General features: G+C 22.9%; 1 protein-coding gene across 7 annotated transcripts; it reads right to left on the minus strand.

Annotated features, from left to right (window-relative positions):
* Positions 1 to 636: 636 nt before the first annotated feature.
* On the minus strand, positions 637 to 17743 carry LOC122860327 (protein NDRG3). Of its 7 annotated transcripts, XM_044164091.1 has the most exons (10): positions 17385 to 17743; positions 16956 to 16958; positions 14910 to 15475; positions 13970 to 14023; positions 8119 to 8318; positions 7938 to 8058; positions 7121 to 7409; positions 6359 to 6628; positions 6152 to 6236; positions 637 to 1974 (listed from the first exon to the last, which is right to left on the minus strand). In XM_044164091.1, the coding sequence occupies exons 3-10, from the start codon at positions 15125 to 15127 to the stop codon at positions 1829 to 1831; spliced, it is 1383 nt and encodes a 460-aa protein (XP_044020026.1). In that variant the 5' UTR covers positions 15128 to 15475; positions 16956 to 16958; positions 17385 to 17743; the 3' UTR covers positions 637 to 1828. The 7 variants fall into 7 exon arrangements, with proteins under 7 accessions (XP_044020026.1, XP_044020025.1, XP_044020027.1 ...); XM_044164090.1 differs by lacking the exon at positions 16956 to 16958; XM_044164093.1 differs by lacking the exons at positions 637 to 1974; positions 16956 to 16958 and adding an exon at positions 2936 to 3073 and having other exon boundaries at positions 17385 to 17742.
* Between the last annotated feature and the right edge of the window lie 737 nt (positions 17744 to 18480).

Here is an 18480-nt window from a genome sequence, read left to right on the forward strand (position 1 = left end):
TATTAACGTCTATTTATCAAGCAATTTAATGGTTGCCACTCTTCAACTGATAAAAAAAAAGTCATTAAGAAAGAAGCAGAATCATATTGATGATTTATTGCGTGAAAAGTACATCAGAAGCACGAACCACTAAAGACCAATCGTATATTTAAATTATATAAAAAATTATATTTAGTGCTCTTATGATTGTGTTAATAATTATTACATAAATAATTAATATATTGCATATAATTAATTGATGACTTAATTACTTGAAAAGCTTTTTAAAAAAAATTAAAATCCATTTAAAATAGTCTTAAAAAAAAATTACAAATTGCTTCTCCTTACATCTCCTGTGAAGAGCTAAATATTAAAAAAAATTTCTATAGAAAAATAGAAATAATAACTGTAGAAAGGAACCAATAAATTCAAATCATTTTTTTTTTTTTTTTTTAATATATATTTATTGTAAACAACAGTAAACATATTCGGTGCGTATGTGTGTTTCTTACTCCTGTATTATTTATTATTATTTATTGTTATTTATTATTATTATTTAAAATTATTTCAAATACTAAGCCTAACTACAATCATCATTAAATTTTCTAATGATTGTTTTATTTTTATTTTTCATTCTGTAGCCAAAGATATGTCATAATAACTACTGTCTACAATTATTTTTTATTTATTATCTTTTTTTTTTTTTATTTATCAGTTTTGATCTGACATTCTTCATCTGGTCTTTACTGCTTTTATTTTATTTTTTTTTATTTTTCAATGACAAATCACTTATGTCAAATTTAATGTTGCACATTATCAATATAATAATATTTAATGTTTATTTTTTTTGTTCACTTAGCAATCATGATTTTAGCTGATGAATATTTTTTGAGTGTTATTATGGTTCTGCTTGGAACAATTATTTTTTAATATTTAAATATATTGATGATAAAAATTCACAATTGTTGGGATATTTTTTGGATATTAATTATAGAAAACTAAAAGGCGTTTATAGCATTTTTAAAAGTTGGTTCAAACTATTACGTATTTTTAAATTGCAGGCACGTTTTATCATATCACGCTAGAGGCTTGGGAAAACCAAGTGGGATCTATTTAAAATTTTTTTTTTAAACGTCTATCTATCTAATCACCAGTCTCACTAAAATGACTTCTAAAATATCAATAAACACAAGGCACCATCTAGACTTGTGGTGCAAAAAGTGCAAAATCACAAATCAATTTTAGCGCTTATTTAAAATTTAAATTTATTCAACAAAAAAAATAAAATAAATACAATGATGATTTATTATCATGTCAAAATGACCATTTTGATATGGAGCATTCTCTTCCAGTCTAGAAATTTAATAAAACTAGTTTTCCCATAATTAATCAGGCCAAAAAAATAATTATCAAATTCAATTTAAAATGTGCAAAATAGGACACTTTTTTTTTTTTCTTCGATATTTTTTTTTTTTACAATATGTTTCTTCGGCAGTCAATGAAGTTATTGATATTTTATTAATAAATAAAAATTCGATTTTTCAGTTGACATTATATACTTGTAATTGAAAAAAAGAAAGAAGAAAAAAATTAAAAAATAAATACATATTCTAATTTTCAATACACAAATATATTATTTTTTTTTTATGATTTTTAAATTGTAGGTAAAATTATTCAATTTTTTATATTAAAAAAAATATTTTTCACTCGTCACTGACGTAAATAATTGATAAAAAAAATAAATTTTGTGATATAAGTTTAAAAGAAGAGTTTTTTTTTTTGTATAAACATTCAAATCCTGTTTGTGTCCAGCTGATTTAATTTTAAACTGTAAAAATTGTTAAAATAATTAGCATGCAACTGCTTCTGATATGGGATTTTCGGTAATATGCATTGTTGCAGATGGCCAATCAATTTTCTTCATGCAAAGATGATTCAATCCATCCAAACATCCGAGTCTGTAATCAGCCATTCTAAGTGGTGACAATGGAGCCACTGAAAACATAAATTATTCAATAATTAAAATTACATCAATAGCTTCAAATAAATTGGAAAATTTCCTTTATATTATTTTTAGTTGATTTTGTTAATTAATCAAGAATTTCTTTTTTTTTTTTTAATTTCTTTCGTTATGGTTATTAATAATTTTCATATACAAAAATTTTTTAATACCATGTTTGTTGAATTTCCAAAAAGTTCAATTATCAACATTAATTTAAAATCCTTAAATAAAAATATAATTCAATTAATATATAAGCAAACATGCAAAGTATAATTTGTGTAATTTTGTGTTAATTTATTTTTTTTTTCATGTGCAATTGTACATTTTTATTTTTCAACTTAAAATATTTGTGTAATTGATTTTGTATTAATTTTTTTTTCTAATTCTACACGGTGCAATAAAATTTTTTTTTCAATTTCAAAACAAGTAAAATAATAATTTTTTAAATTAATATTTCCTACCACAAACCGAGAGCCGCTACAGAAGATTAAAAGAATTCTTTTTTTTTGTTCTTTCAATTGCTAAATAAATTGTTAAAAATAGAATTTTGTTTTTTCAACTAATTAAATTATATTAGATTAATATTTTAACGCGATGTTATGTTTTTTAATTTAAATTTTGGTAATACCATCAGTTGGTAATGATTTTATGGGATTAGATATATTTTTTTTTGATATTTAAATTTTCTTATCATTATTAGAGGTCACATTTAGTGTGATAGCAGATCACTGATAGTGCTCAGTCGGTAAATTTAAATTTGTATTATTAAAAAAAGAAGAAAAAATTTTTGAATAATTATATTTATCGATAATTATCATTACCAATTGACAGGATAATTATGAAATGATAAAATGCAGATGATTTAAACAATTCCGAGTTAGTAATTTACATTATTTTAAAAATTATATTATATTTTTTATTTTTACCCGACAAAAACTATTAATTCCGACTTACTCAAAATTTAGACGTGGCCAAATTAATATATTGGCCATTATCAGTGAATTTGGCTCCATAATTTGATGTCCCGAAATTCCTAATTACAATTACCTTCGGATGTTGTTGGCGTCAATGGCTTCCGCGGGCTTCTCACCACTAAAACGCATAGAAAAAAATAAAAAAAAAAAAAAAACAAACAAATAAATAAAAAAGTAAATTATACATGTTGTTTAATACTAATAAAAATAATGATATAATTAAATTTAATTAAAATGATAATTGTGCTTGAAAATTAAGTTAAAAGTTTGTGGTTTCTAAAATGATTGGTGATTGCCCGCAACTAAAAATAAATAAATAAAATTAAAACAAATATAAATAAATAACATAAATAAAATTAATTAAATCTAATAAGCTTTTAAATAATAATTCAGTGCATTCATTCTACATGATAACTATTTTATAAATATTCTTATTTTCTGATTTGACATTTTTTTAAAAAATATACATACCACTCGATCGTTCCGAGACGCGTGAGAAATAAAGACGCAAATAATTTTTTTTCATACATAATATATATAAAAAAAAATATAAAAATAATTAGCAATAGATAAAAAAAATATATTACAGTGAATTTAAATTATTCAAAGTGTGTCTCAGTGTAATTTATATATATTTTTGTGATAAATAAAAAAAAAATTTATAAAAAAATTATTAAAAAAAAATAATAATCTAACAATAATTACACTAATAATTAATGCAATAATATAATAATTTAATTTATATATTTTTATTGAAATAATTAATAATTAATTATCGCGATTTATTATTTTTTTTTTTCGAATATATATCGATGAATTAATTTAAACAATGTGTGTTGATTTTTTTTATATTTCTTTTTTCTTATTCTCTTTTTTTTTTGATGAATATAAACATGAAGATGAGTGAGCTTATGATAAATTTCATATGGTAATTAATAGTAACAGCCAAAGTAATTTTTTAAATTATTTTATAATGACAATGATTAATAATAATTATATTATAACAGATGAGGCGTATGATGAACAATGAGATCCTAGTACATCAATGGCGCGTCATGAATTAGCATTTAAGTCTTCCTTTTTATTTTCTTTTATATTTTTTTTTTTTATATTTTATATAATGTGATTTGTTTTTAGTATTTTTTGATTATTTTCATTCCATAATCACTGCAAGCCTGGTGAGCGCGTTCAAATTACTACAAAGAAGCGTCTTATGTTATTTAATTTATGAAATTTCGTAAATATTTTTTTATTCTGATTGTTAATTAATATAACAATTAATTAGCCAATCAAAAATAGAATAATGATAGTGAAAGCTTTTTTTTTCCTTTTTTTATGATTTATATTTATTTATTTTTTTTTTTGTTTTCATACTTTAAGTGGTGTCAGGTGCAAATTGTGTGTTTATCTGTGACCAAAAAAGCCAAACAGAACAATAATAAAATTTCTAACATTAATTAAATTTTTATTTAAAAAAGACAGCAGTGACCGACACGAATTAATTAAATATTTATAATCAAGATAAAATTTTTTATTTTTTATGTATAATGCATCACTTTGAGTGAATTTATAATCTACCAGTTAATAATATTTATTGTTTAATCAATTTTTTCTTTTTTCAATTCAACAACTAGTTAATTTTTTTATTTTGTTTTTTCTTTTTCTAATTTTAATTGTTGTTTGTTAGAGTCATGTATTTTTTTTAACTCTGCATCGAGATTATACTTTTATTATGTCAATTTTATTTTATTTTTTTTTTCTAAATTTCCAACAAGATTAATGAATAACGGGCTCATAAACTCTTTATAATAATTATTACAATTTATGATATTTACTCTATAAGGTTTATCATCTTCAATTTAATAATATTTTTTTTTTAATAATTTTTTTTCTATTTTAATCAAATCTTTATATATCTTTAAATAGCTTTTTTTATTATTTTAGTTTTTTGAGTTTTATTTAGGCCCATATTGAAATTATCAATTCAATTTTTACCACGTAATATTTTTTGATAAACGTTTTATTTATTTGAATAATTTTTATATTTAAAATTTGTGTAATATATCAGTAAAGCTGTTGATGGACTTGCCACGCGGTCGTCGACAAGGCACAAGCATTAAAAATTCAACTAATTTATTTACCATCATAAATTTAATACTTAAAAAAAAAAAAGAAAAAAAAATTATCGTCTTCTGCATTATGAAGACGTACGCGCGGCATACGACAAGGCTGACTAAGCTCGAGCAACGTTAATTTATTATATAATTATCATTATTATTATCGTCAATTAATATTTAATATAAACACATATAAATAGATACACAAATAATCGTCAATTGATTATTTTATTATCCATTGAGTGTAACACTGAAAAAAATTTTATATTTATCAGATTTTAGTATTTCGAATTGAAAATTTCATTTGATTTCATTCATATAAAAGCAACTGCTTAAATTTTGTATTTAAAAAATATTTGAAATATATATTTCAAGTTTTAAATATAAATATTGGATAAATAAATTTAATTTTTAATTTTTAATACTAAAATTCAATAGATAAATATAAAATTAAATTTTTTTCCAGTAAATATATTATTTAAATTATTTTTCAAGTAGTAAAAACTTTTTTTAGTCAGACAAATTAAATTAACAGTTTCAATAAATGTTTACTATGATATCGACATTAGAAAAAAAAATTGTATCCAGTAAATTCAAGTATTTATAATTTTGAATAAAATTAATTTACCCAATTTAAATATTTAAAACTTGATATAAATATTATAAATATTTTCTAAAATTCTACAATCAAATGATTAAATATAAAATATAAAATTAAATTTATTTACGTTAAATTTATTTCTCATATTAATTCATCCAATTTTAGTATTTAGAATTTAATTTCATCTCAAAATAAAATTCATTTTCTTTATTTTAGAATTTATAAAATATTTAAAATATTTATCACGACTAAATACCAAAAACTGGGTAAATGCATTTATATTTTCAATTCAAAATAATCCACTGGATAAATATATATACAATAAAAATTTTTTTCAGTGTTAAACGTGTGTGTATTTATTAAACTATCATTATTAATATTTAATGTTTAATATATATAAATATGTATTTTTTTTTTGGCGATAAATATATCGTTAATATAATGGCATCGTGGTAGGATTACGATGACGCTCACTTACCATATCCTTCACCCTGAAGAAATAGTCGAAAAGCTTCGCTGACTTTTCCTGGCTGCTCTTCAAGTACCATTCCACAGTCTGATATCTAAATGACAAATTAAAAAATCATAAATTAATTATCTTTTATTAATTTATCTCAAGTTATTGTACTTGTTTTTTGAATACAAAATTTTACTATTATTAAATATAATTATAAAAATAACATACTTTCATCCATGAGCTATTTGTTGGATCCAATCTTCCATTAAGTGTAACAGTATCATCAACATGAGGACTCAATGAGCCAGTAATATTTATCACAGGTACGCTAAGTGTTTTACCTTCCTTTTTACGTGATGGATCTAGTTCTCTAGTTAAATTCAAATCAGTACGTCGTACATAACTGTCAATAAACAGTGCAAGATTCGTTGGATTAACACGACGTTCAAAATAATTAGTGTAAACTTGAACCAAATCATGATTTCTCTCCTCAGTACCCTAAAAATAAAAATCAAATTATCATACAAATTCACATCTAAAAACCTAATATTAAAATGAAACAAAATTCATCAAATAAATTCCATGAAAAGTCCATATTTTAATGAATCAAATTCAATTAATTATCCTCTTTAAAGCTTAATTTCTTTTGTACTTATAAAAGCTCTTTTTCTATTATAAAATTACGTAACAATAAAATTTTTTCATTGGGTCAAACGTAATATTATTACTGTCTGTATATATATGAAAATTGTTGAGTAAAAAAAGCTTTATACTTTGTTCATGACTGTGTAATGTAGTTAAGTATATAGCTTCTTAAATAATCCAATTATTTTTTGTCAGTCATGTAGTACTTTTCCACCATAACAAGTACACAAAAATAAAAGTCTACTTGAATTTATTTAATCATTATTATCATGACAATTCAAGGTCATTTAAATTTTAGCTATTTTAAAATGAAAAATTGATTTCATTTTGAATGAAAAGACTTACCCTGCCAAAATGATGCCACATGAGATAATCAAGAACACCTTGAGTCATTCCTTGTGATCTTAAATGACGTACATTTAATTTTTGATAACCCCATTCAATCCATCCAGCTTGTGTTGATACACAATTTATCAAACACAATGCATTAACATGTCCTGGATGTGATGCAGCAAAACGTGATAATATATTTCCACCAGCACCAACACCAAATCCAATGAATGATTTCAAACCAAAATGTCCAATTACAAATAATAATTGTTCAGCAAGTTCATCCATTGTTGGATAAATATAACTGTTTAAATAAAAAACAGAAAAAAATTAAAATTTAAAAGTTCTTGGCATTTAATTATTCATTTTTTTTTAATTTGTCTTTTTAATTAAGAAACTATGTTGATAAATTAAATTGACATTTTGCTGGTTGATTATTATTAATTATAAATATGATATGAATTTTTTTTTTTTTTTATTTATAAAGTTTAAACACGCAAATGCAATTGGGAACACACCCCTGAAATTATTTTTTTTATTTTATTTTCTGGGCTAATGTAGGTCTGCATTGCAGTCTTGATGTTGACTTGGTAGTACCAGATGTTCTCATGGCCAAGGTTATATTTTAAAAAATTTATCAAATTTAATTTTTTCATTTGTAATTATATTTTTTATTTTATTAACTGGTCAAAGAGTTGTGTAATTTATAGTTGCTAAGTGAGGTCTTTGATAGAATTTAATAGTGTTAGAAATTAAAATTGATTTAGCTGATGAATCAAAGGAAAATTTTGAGCTAAAAAAATTTAATTAAATTTTGTAATTTAACACTTACTCTTCAGGTAATGTTGGTGCACCTTCTTCTTGACCTGGTGCATTAACATGATACACACAAAAATTTTCCAGCAACACTCTCATGTCGATGTAATTGAAAAATGCTTGAAAGCTTGATATATCTGAAATTTTAAATTATATTATCTTTTGATGAATAATAAATATGAAAATGATTGACTTACAATTTAGACCCAAATCATGATAAGTTACAATGGCAGGTTTTGCACGATTTCCTTGTACAGCAACGACAATACTACCCTTGTCTGTTTCAACTTTTTCCTCTCTGACTGAACCCTCATCTCTGCTCAAATAACGCAGTGCTGGAAATTGAAGCTGAATATTTTTCAGCTCAATATCATCCATACTGTCTGATGGCATTGTGCTAAAAAATAATTATCAAATTAGTATATAATTAAATTTGAAATAACATATAAAAACAATAATCAAATTAAAAATAAAATAATAAAAAGATTTAGAAATTGGATTTAATTTTATTTTCCCATTGGAATTTCATCTAGGGATGTTAGTAGAAATTTTATTTCAACGTTGTTCTCATATTACAAAATCCCTTGAATTTTTATTTATCGTTGGAAACCACGATGATATTCTCGTCTGTCGATAAATCGATAATTTAAAACATACCAACTGGTATATCTAATTCACAAAGGTCAAATATCAAAACTTTCATGAATGTTTGTTCAAATAAAATTTAACAAATAAAGTTACAAATAAATTTTAGTCAGGTTTTTTTGTTGTTATATAAATGCAGCTCAATAAAATCAAGTTGTAATTATACATAATATTCAAAACAACAAAAAAAAAATACTTGTTTACAGCTTGTTTTTGTAATTTTAAATTTAAAAATTATATTACGTAAATAAAAAAATTTTTTTATTGTTGATAACATTGTCGTAAAAACAATGCACGTTATTTATTTAAATAAAAAATATTTTATATTTATTATTTTTTAAAGTTTGAAATATTTTTCATCAACTTTTAAATAACATTTTTGTATTTTTATATTTTTAAACGATGGTATTATTTTAAAACGTGAGAAAATTTAGGGTTTATATTTTATTTTTTTTGGTTGAAGCAAAATTACTGATGAATTGGGAGGAAAGCTGAAATGAATATGAACAATTTGTGCATGCGCAAAAGATACCAAATAACCGATAATAATGGCATGTCTGACAACCATTAATTATTTGACTGAATCATTGTGTAAAAATATATAATGAAAGTCAAAAAATATTACGGATGCGGTTATATTTCTTTCTTTGGTCAAAAAAAAATTCCATTAACTCTTAAAAAATGAAATAATAACGAATAAAGAAATATAAAATTTAACAATAACATTTTAAATAAATAACAAAAAATTAAAATTGCATGAAAAATTTGACGCATTATGTTAAAAATAAAATAATTTAAAAAAAAAAAATTGAAAAATAAATTTATAAAAAAATGATTTTGATTAAAAATATTGTCGAGTATTTTTTTTTTTCAAATGAGAACATTGGAAGGTTGCTTTTTATATAAGAAATATCGATCTTTAAAAAAGTGGCCACGCCCATATTGGAGGTGGCAAGAAAAGCTTTGTAGACTCAACTATTATTTGCAAAAAAAAAAAAATTTGTAAAATTATAATTTGAAATAGTTGACTCAATTACAAAATGTTAATATAAATTTTATACTTTTCTTTGATATTGAATAGAGTAGTAGTACTTTGAAAGATAAAATTTAGATTTTAACTAGTGGAAATTTTGTAAATTTGCCAAGGGGATGATGGGTCAGGTCGCAAGATTGTGTCAATCGATTTAGTCAGGTGACCGGATATAATTTGGTTTTTTGGTAGCTGGTTTGTTGCCAGGAGACAATTAACTCTTCTAGCTTTATTTATAACCCGACTTTATGACCTCATGAAAATTTCAATTTTATGGGAATTCAATTTTGAGATTAAAATTTAATACCAGTGATGATGATTGTGTGATTTAGAGCGTTATATTATTTTTTCTATTGTTCATTTTGAAAAATAGAAATATCTCAAAGTTTTTATTCATATTTTAAAGCTAAAAACGAACATAGATTAACTTTTCAAATTTGATATATATATGTGCATAGAGGAGTAGATTTATTTCATGCAAATAAATATTATTTTAGTTAAATAAATATATCATATTTTTATGTACTTAGATTTAAAAATACATTCGCCAAAAGAAATCACATTGGTTTTTCATATTTTGTTTTTCGAAAAGTAAATATTTATTTGGATCAAATGAAATAAATATTTGAGTGAAATATAAATTATAAACAAACAAAATATGGATTTATTTAAAAATTCCTTTTAATTATTTTTAAACAAATCAATATTTGTAATAAATTATTTTTATATTTGTGTTGAATTATAAATTGTAAATTTTTTAGACCAAAGATTTTAATTGATTTTGATATATCCTCTTTTTTTAGAGAGCAATGAGATGCTTTATTTGTTCAGGGAAAATTCGAAGGTTTGGGTAATTGACTTTTGGATATATTGAATTTTTTTTAGTCCAAGTTTTTTGATAAATATACTGGAGTGCCAGGCGACGTAGTGTCTGGAACATGTGAATGCGAATTTAAAATGCATCAATTAAAACACTTGTTCAGCTGAAAATATTTAAAAGTAAATTTTCAACTAAATTAACAGTTTAATTAACATTTTGCTAATGCATTTACAGTTTATGTACCTTTATATTTCAAAAAGAATGCTTTTATTTAATAATATGAAAATGTAGTTTCGTTGAAAGCATACTCCATACGCTATTTTATATAATATTATATAAAAAATTGAATTTTAAAAACTAAATTAATTTCAACTTAACTTTAATTTAACTTTAAATTTAATTTAAATTATTTTCTTTTTTTCTGTTTAGTTTATTCTAAGTAATTATTTTATAATTTAACTCTTTTCATTATTTATAATTATTTTGAATTAATTGTTTATCTTGAATAAAACAAAAATAAAAAAATGTATTTTTTTTTTAAATAAATAAATCAAAATAGATAAATAAATTGTCGACAGTAAAAATATATTTTTACTGTCAAGTTATAAATTTAAAAAAAAAAACATTTGTTATTTATTTTAGAAAACTGTAAAAAAATAATAATATATTCTTGTATTTTATTATTTTTTTAACAACAAAAAATAGAGTAATTAAAAATCAAAAAAAATAAATAAATAAAGTATTTCTATTATTAAAAACTTCAAGTCAAATTGACTCTTTTTATTTTCGATAAATAAATGAAATAATAATCATTTTATATAAAAATTAAAACTCAAATAAATATGTCATTTCGTAAATTTATTTACCATGATAAAACTATGGAAAATTAAATTGTAAATAATTTTTTTTTCCCGGAGGAATATTGAATATTTTTATATTGCAATAAGAGAAATACCAAGCCTTCGTGGCATCGTTATATCAAGTCCAATATATTGATTCAATGCACCTACCCATCAGACATAAAAAAAAAAAATAAAAAATTGTCCATCAACATTGCGCATTCGTAGTGGTACGGAGATTGTTTTTATTTATTTTAATATATATCTACTTGTCTTTTTTTTCAACACACGATTGTCTACTCATTAAATTTCCAGGCACATGAATGCCCACGTCGACGTCATTTATGCAACTTCCGTTAGGATGGGGTAGACAAAAAAAGAAATATAAAAAAAAACCTGGAAGTGAATAACCATCGATTTTACAAAGTTGTTCCAACTCAGAGACTCAAATAAATATCTCCAGGGTTTATTTTGAACAATGCTATACACGCTTGTAAATTTCCTGCTGGCTTGCAGCAAAAAAAAAAATATAAAAATGAATATTATAAATAAATAGAAAAAATATAAATTTTAAAAATAAAATTTCTAATAATTTTTTTTGTTTATTATTTTATGAATATAATAATTTTGCGGTCCGTGGTTTTTTAGTAATATAATACGTAAATAATTAAATATTAAAAAAATATAAAATAATAAATATCCGTGTAGGTATAAAACCAGAAAACCACCAAGTCACTTGATCATATATTTTCAACGTGTACATGATACATAAGCACCTACGTGTATTTTTATTTTAATAATTTTTATTTTTTTACACTCAATTTAGCTCAACATGTTTCACCTTCTCCATCAATTCAGTCTACAATTATTTTTTTGTCTCGATTTATTTATCATTTTTTTTTTTCTATCAAGTTGATGTTGTTAATAAATTTTCAACTGATGGAGATGAGTAGGGAAAACTGTGTGACAGAATGAATTTTATATTTCAAATGCAGTTATTATTTGAGAGGAAAAAATTATTATTTTCAAGTGTCTTGATGGTTTGAAGTTGTATGCTTATTTTTTTTTTTTGATAAATAATATTTTATGTTGAATTTAGAAACTGTTAATTGATATACATTTAATTATAATTACTAATTAGGCTTGTTTTTTAATTGGCCAATGGAGGTCAGACGAAACGAAATTACAGTTTTGAATTTGAATAAATAAATTGTAACGAGTACTAAAAACATAAATTTATCAGATATTATAATTAATTTATTTTCAATTTAAAAAATAAGAAAAATTATTTTAAAAAAATATCAGAAATATTTTTAAATTACACTTGAATTTATTATTTCAAAATAAATTTTCAAAATATTTAATTTTAATTTATAAAAAATAGAAAATAGTTTGGATTTTAAATTTTTTTGAAAGAAAAAATTGTCATTTCTTTAATGTTGTGTTTAAAAACAATAAAAATTATTTATAAATAATTGTAATTAAATTTTTAATTTACTCATTATTTTAAATAAATTTATTTTTAGCTTATGAAAAATAATATTGCAAGTGTTTTAAATAAATGTATTTTTTAGTCACTCTTACTTTTCTTTTTTTTTTTTTAAGGAAAATCAATTAGTAGTTTGTTGTTAATTAGACACAGCTAATAATGTAAATTTTATTTACACAGTGAAAAGTTTGTTCAAGTGCGCAGAATAACTTGCATTTTATATTTAATCTGTATTGCATAATATTTCAAGATTGAAGAACAAGTATTGTATCAAATTGATGTTTCACAGTTGTAATATAGTAAAACTATCTTCCTGTTTTGCCAAGTGAATAAATTCCTATCTCACCCACGATAAATTACGAAACACTTTGCTCGAGTACTTTAAACTTTACAAAATCATTTTCGTCTTTTTGTTTTGTTTAAAATCTCCAATGGTCCAGTGATTTATCAATTATCAAATATATTTTTCTTCAAAATATCCCTTCAACTAAATAATTTAATTTCATTCTTAAAAATAAAATTATAAAAATAATCATAAGAATTTTCATTGTGCTCATAATCCATCCAATCTTATTGCCAATCGATTGAGAAAAAAAAACAAATAAAAAAAAAAAATTATAGCTCACTTTTCTATTAAAAAATTAGACCGTCAATTTTCGTTTCTTCTATTCAAATAAATTTCTTTAATCTTTTATCTCAGACTTAATTTTAATAATTTCAAATTATTCGAAGACTCGACTCGATTGACTATATTTTTTGTTCAATTTTAATATTCAATCTACAATTATTGCGGGTGCTATGGTGAATATATTAACCATAAATATATCAAATTACATATTCCTTTCATTTTTGAAAAGATTATCGAAAAAAAAAAAAAACCAACAGTATATTTTCTATCAAGACTACATTCATATATAAACAACTTGCTAAAAAAAAAAAAAAATACAAATAACCATTCTCTAGCAGAAATGCATTCCCTATTTATCAAATTATATATTAAATATATTTTCAAAAAGTATATAAATATATTTAACAATAAATATATACTCATAAATCTACATTTTATAAATTTCTGTTTGATCAATTGTGTGTATGTGTGTGTTGTATCTGTATATAAAAATAAATTTTTTCATAAAAAAAATCATCATTTATAATAAAATAAATAAATAATAATATCAATAAATAATATATAATTTTTATTAAAAATTATATAATAAATACTCACCCAAGAAGAGCATACTCCTCAGCAGTTGCTGCAGTTGGCATCTTATTTCTGTTCCTAAAACAAACGTCCCCAAAATAATAATAACACAATCATCTAAAGACTAAAACGGCTGGTTCCATTATCATCATCATTATTATCATCATCTCATCATCCATTGAGTCCTTATGTTACTAATTAAACTAATCAATCTACAAAAGCAGGGGGCCTCACACATATTATATATACTTAAATTACAAATAAATATATACGAAATGATAAATGGAAAAATAAATGGAAAATTAATTTAGCAAAAATAAAAAAATAAAAATACATGCAACATAAGCAAGCGAGTCCAGTCCACGGTCACATACATTATCAATCAATAAACAAGTATATATTATGTGAATATTGATTTGTGCATTGTTACTTGTTAAAAAAAAATTAATTTAATTTTTATTAAACATAATTGTTATATTACAAAGTGATAAGTCCCATGCGGCTTACCTCGTGGCCCCATTCAAACGCAATATATTAATATCAATATATATAGAGCCAAGCCAGAGCCAGATCGATAGCCGCAACCAACAGCTTCCGGTCCCTGATTTCCGAGCACACACACGTATAATATACTTTTTTTTTTTTATTAATATATATTTTGCATTATATTAAAAATATTAAAATTATCACCCCAACAATCGTGCACAATTTAAAAATTAATTTATATTTTATACACATTGTAACACGTATGCGCGTTTTGATATAAAAATTAAATTATGTAAACCATTTGACCATTATTTTTATTATCAACAAATAAATATAATTGAATAAATTCAAGCACCCCCAAATAATCATACGCATATTGACACCATTATCAGTTGATAATTATTTATTGTTTTTAAATTAAAGAGAAATTATTATTTATAGAAAAAAATTAATTAGTAATCATGTAATGTTGACATACCTTGTGACAATTGTTATGTTTTCTCTTTGTTCTTGAATAAGTGGATCCTTTTTTCGTAAATCAATTTTAGGTGATGCAAAACTAAATGCTTTTTTGACACTTTGTAATACTGTTTGGCCAGTTGTTTGATGTGATTGTTCAATGATTGTTGTACTTTTGTAGACATCCTCACCGAGATCACCCAGTGATCGGTATGATGTACCGACACCGGCTGGCATTTTTGATTATTTTTTTTTGTTTTTTTATATTTATGATGATGATGCTTGGCTCACGATGAAAATACAACTGAATATATTTTATTATTTTTCACAAAGTACTTGTTTTTTTGCTGTTTTTATTTTTTCATGTATTTTTTTTTTTTTCCCTTGATAGTTTGGGTATTGAGGTCTCTCTGATATGGAGGTCAGATGGTGACGACGATGAGTCTATGGATGAGCTCGATGTCTGGCTGTTTTATTTACTTTTGTGGTATATATATTTTTATATAGCCTCTTTGATAATCAGACACAATTATCTGATTATTTTGTGTTGAAAAATTATTGTAAATTTTGTGTTTTTTTTTTCTTCTGCGAGTGCGAGTGTGACCAAAAGCCAAATACGTCAAGCCAAATTATAAAATAAATAATAATAAATAAAGAAAAAAAATATATAAAACATGTAAATAAATTAATAAAATTAAATATTAAAATTAAACAACAAAAAATTTGTGTTATGATCAATCGATTGATGAAAATATTTCAAAAAAAAAAAAAATATATATTTTAAAATTAATAATAAATTATTTATTTATATGTTAATAATTATCAACTATTATTATTGTTTTTAGAACATTTTAATAATTCAAAATATTTATTTTATTATTTTAAAATATATATATTTTTTTTTTATTTCATCATTTTTTCTATGACACGTGCAAATTTTATTTTTCAGTGTAAATTTGTTAATTTTTTTTTAGTTTATAACAATCATGTGTCATGAAAATAAAAAAAAAAATATTTATATACATATGTATAGTTAATTTGTGTATTAATAATCATGCACTGTCATCATGCCAAAAATCATCAAGCCGTGCATATACGACTCGGTGATATCCAAAAAATACAAAACAAAAATTTTTTTTTTTTTCTTTCGAAAATAATGTGCAACACGATTAATGACATATATAGGGAAAATCGCATAACAAAATAATACTACAAAATGTCATTTCGTGATACTAATGATTGTAATGATTTTTTAATTTAACTATTTTATCATTGACAGTACGTTTAAGTGGGTAAATAGGTGAATATATTTATAAAACCATATAACATTATTTTCATCAACCCGAACACGATTCCCTCTATTTTTTTTTTACTCTATATTTTATTTTTGTGATATTATTTTTTAATCAAGGCATATATAATAAATGTGACTTTGTAAATATATACACAAGCCACAATGACGACGACAATGAAGAATCGATATTTTACGGTCGATAGACGTTCTCGAGAAATTGACTTGAACGTTTAAATTTTTTTTTTCATTTTTCTTTTTTTTCTATTGATTTTTTAAAAAGACGCTGGTTGAGTCACTCTTTGTCAATAGATTATTTTTATACAATATATATATAAATCTAAAATTATTACTGATAAATATTTTTTTTTAAATAATAATTTTCATGACAAGCCGACAAGCTGTTAAATAGCTTTTCAAGCGAAAATTGATTTTTTATTTTTCTCTATTTCCCTCCCTCTTTCACTCCCACCTTCTCTTTTATCATAAAAAAAAAAATCAAAAATATTATCGATTTCTCTACAAACCCGAGAAATCATTGGCTTTTTTATTTTTTAATTTTTATTAATATTCAAATCACGAATACAAATTGTATAACTCGAAATTTTTTTCCACCAAAAATACACCAAGATTAAGAATGTTGTTATTTTTTTTTTTGTAAAAAAATTTATATTGTAATAAGGAAAATTACCGGTTACATATGACGATAACGAGTCGCGCAAAAGTCGATGTTGGGTAGGGTTAGTGTATTGATTTTAGTAAATTTAAAAAAACCCTCTATTTGAATCGAGGTTAGCCCTTGTTTGTTTGCTACATTTAAATACATATATATAAAGTGAAAAAAAAAAATCAATTAACTTGATTATATTAAAAAAAAGAAGATACATTTGTATAATTAATTTTATAAAAAAAAAAAAAAATGCTATGACGATTTTTATTTGGTAATTTTAAAATAGACAAATCACGTTTGATTATCCCCCACATTAGAAAAGCATCACTCGATGATGATTGGCCCTAAATGACTCAACGATACAATGAGTGCGTCATTATTTCAATTTTAAACATAATTTAAATTTTAATTATAATTGTCAAAATTGAAATGACACATGATAATAATAAGATAATATTTTTTTTTAAATTGTTAGTTATTTTATTTATCTAAATTTATATGACAAAATTTTATTTTAAAAATATCAAACTTACCTTGTTGAATTTGTGATAAATTTAACAGATGATGTAGTTTTATGATTTTTGGATCTTCTAGGACCCGAAGTACCAAAAAATAATTGCAGTTTTGTAATTTAATATTAAATTTTTTTTAAAATATATTTTGTAAACGTCAAATTAGACTCTGTTTGTATTTAATTCGTTGGCTTTTTTGATCAAATTGAAGATCACTCGATGTTGCTTTGTTTTTTATATATGTATATTTGTTAATTTATAAATTATGTTATTTTAAAATATATATTTAATTTTAATGTGTCAAATAATGAAGAAATGACGCACACAAAATCGAGTTGCTCGGTCTTGTCGAAGGCCGACTATTGGATGTGCCTAGCACCTTCTCTACCCGGTCAATGGAAATTTAATGCGCAAATGAAATTGCGCAGTGATATCATCTTGAATTTAACAGCTAATAATAAACACTGTGTCGACATCTCTATTTTTTATAACTTGATCAATCCCTTGATTCGTAAAATTTTCATAACAAGTCAATTTCATTTTCTCCCTTTTCCACTCTGGAGCAAAATGAAAATTTTTCAGGGAGAAATTTTTCATCCTGGAGCCGGTATCATACCGCCCGTTGATACACCTAGCTTCAGCTGACAAAACTGAAATTTTTCTGAACAATTGATCGAGTATTTTACAAGTTCAGATGGAAAAAAATGAAATTTATTATTTTTAATAACTTGTAAATGAAAATTTTATGATAAATATATACTGTTTATGCAAAAATGTAAATTTTCATTTATAAAATAGTTGAAGAAAAGAATGAAAAAAATATTATAACGAAATTCTTTATATAAATGTATACATGTATTTTGTGTGTAATATTTTTCAAGACTTTCCATTCCAGACACTGGAAGGAGGATTACCTGGTCTTATTTATGGTTGGTTAAAAGGATTTTAATACACGTCGAGCATCGCCAGCCTCGATAATTCAAAAAGACATTGGCCATATTTTAGAAAAAAATTTTTTCCTTATCGTCATGGCATTTTATATATGTTTTTAAAGCACAACTACTACTTTATGTATTTTTTTTTTAAATATAAATAGACAAATACTTAAAGTATTTAA

The sequence above is a fragment of the Aphidius gifuensis genome, linkage group LG1 (genome assembly GCF_014905175.1).
Source record: "Aphidius gifuensis isolate YNYX2018 linkage group LG1, ASM1490517v1, whole genome shotgun sequence".
NCBI lineage: Eukaryota > Metazoa > Arthropoda > Insecta > Hymenoptera > Braconidae > Aphidius > Aphidius gifuensis.

What these genes read in the sequence shown, in the direction of transcription:
- LOC122860327 (XM_044164090.1), bottom strand. Translation starts at nt 15,127, where the DNA reads ATGCCAGCCGGTGTCGGTACATCATACCGATCACTGGGTGATCTCGGT. An exon ending in AACATAACAATTGTCACAAG is followed by an intron (nt 14,024 to 14,909) that starts GTATGTCAACAT and finishes CGTTTGTTTTAG; the next exon opens with GAACAGAAATAAGATGCCAA. An exon ending in TGTGGCATCATTTTGGCAGG is followed by an intron (nt 6,629 to 7,120) that starts GTAAGTCTTTTC and finishes TTTTATTTTTAG; the next exon opens with GGTACTGAGGAGAGAAATCA.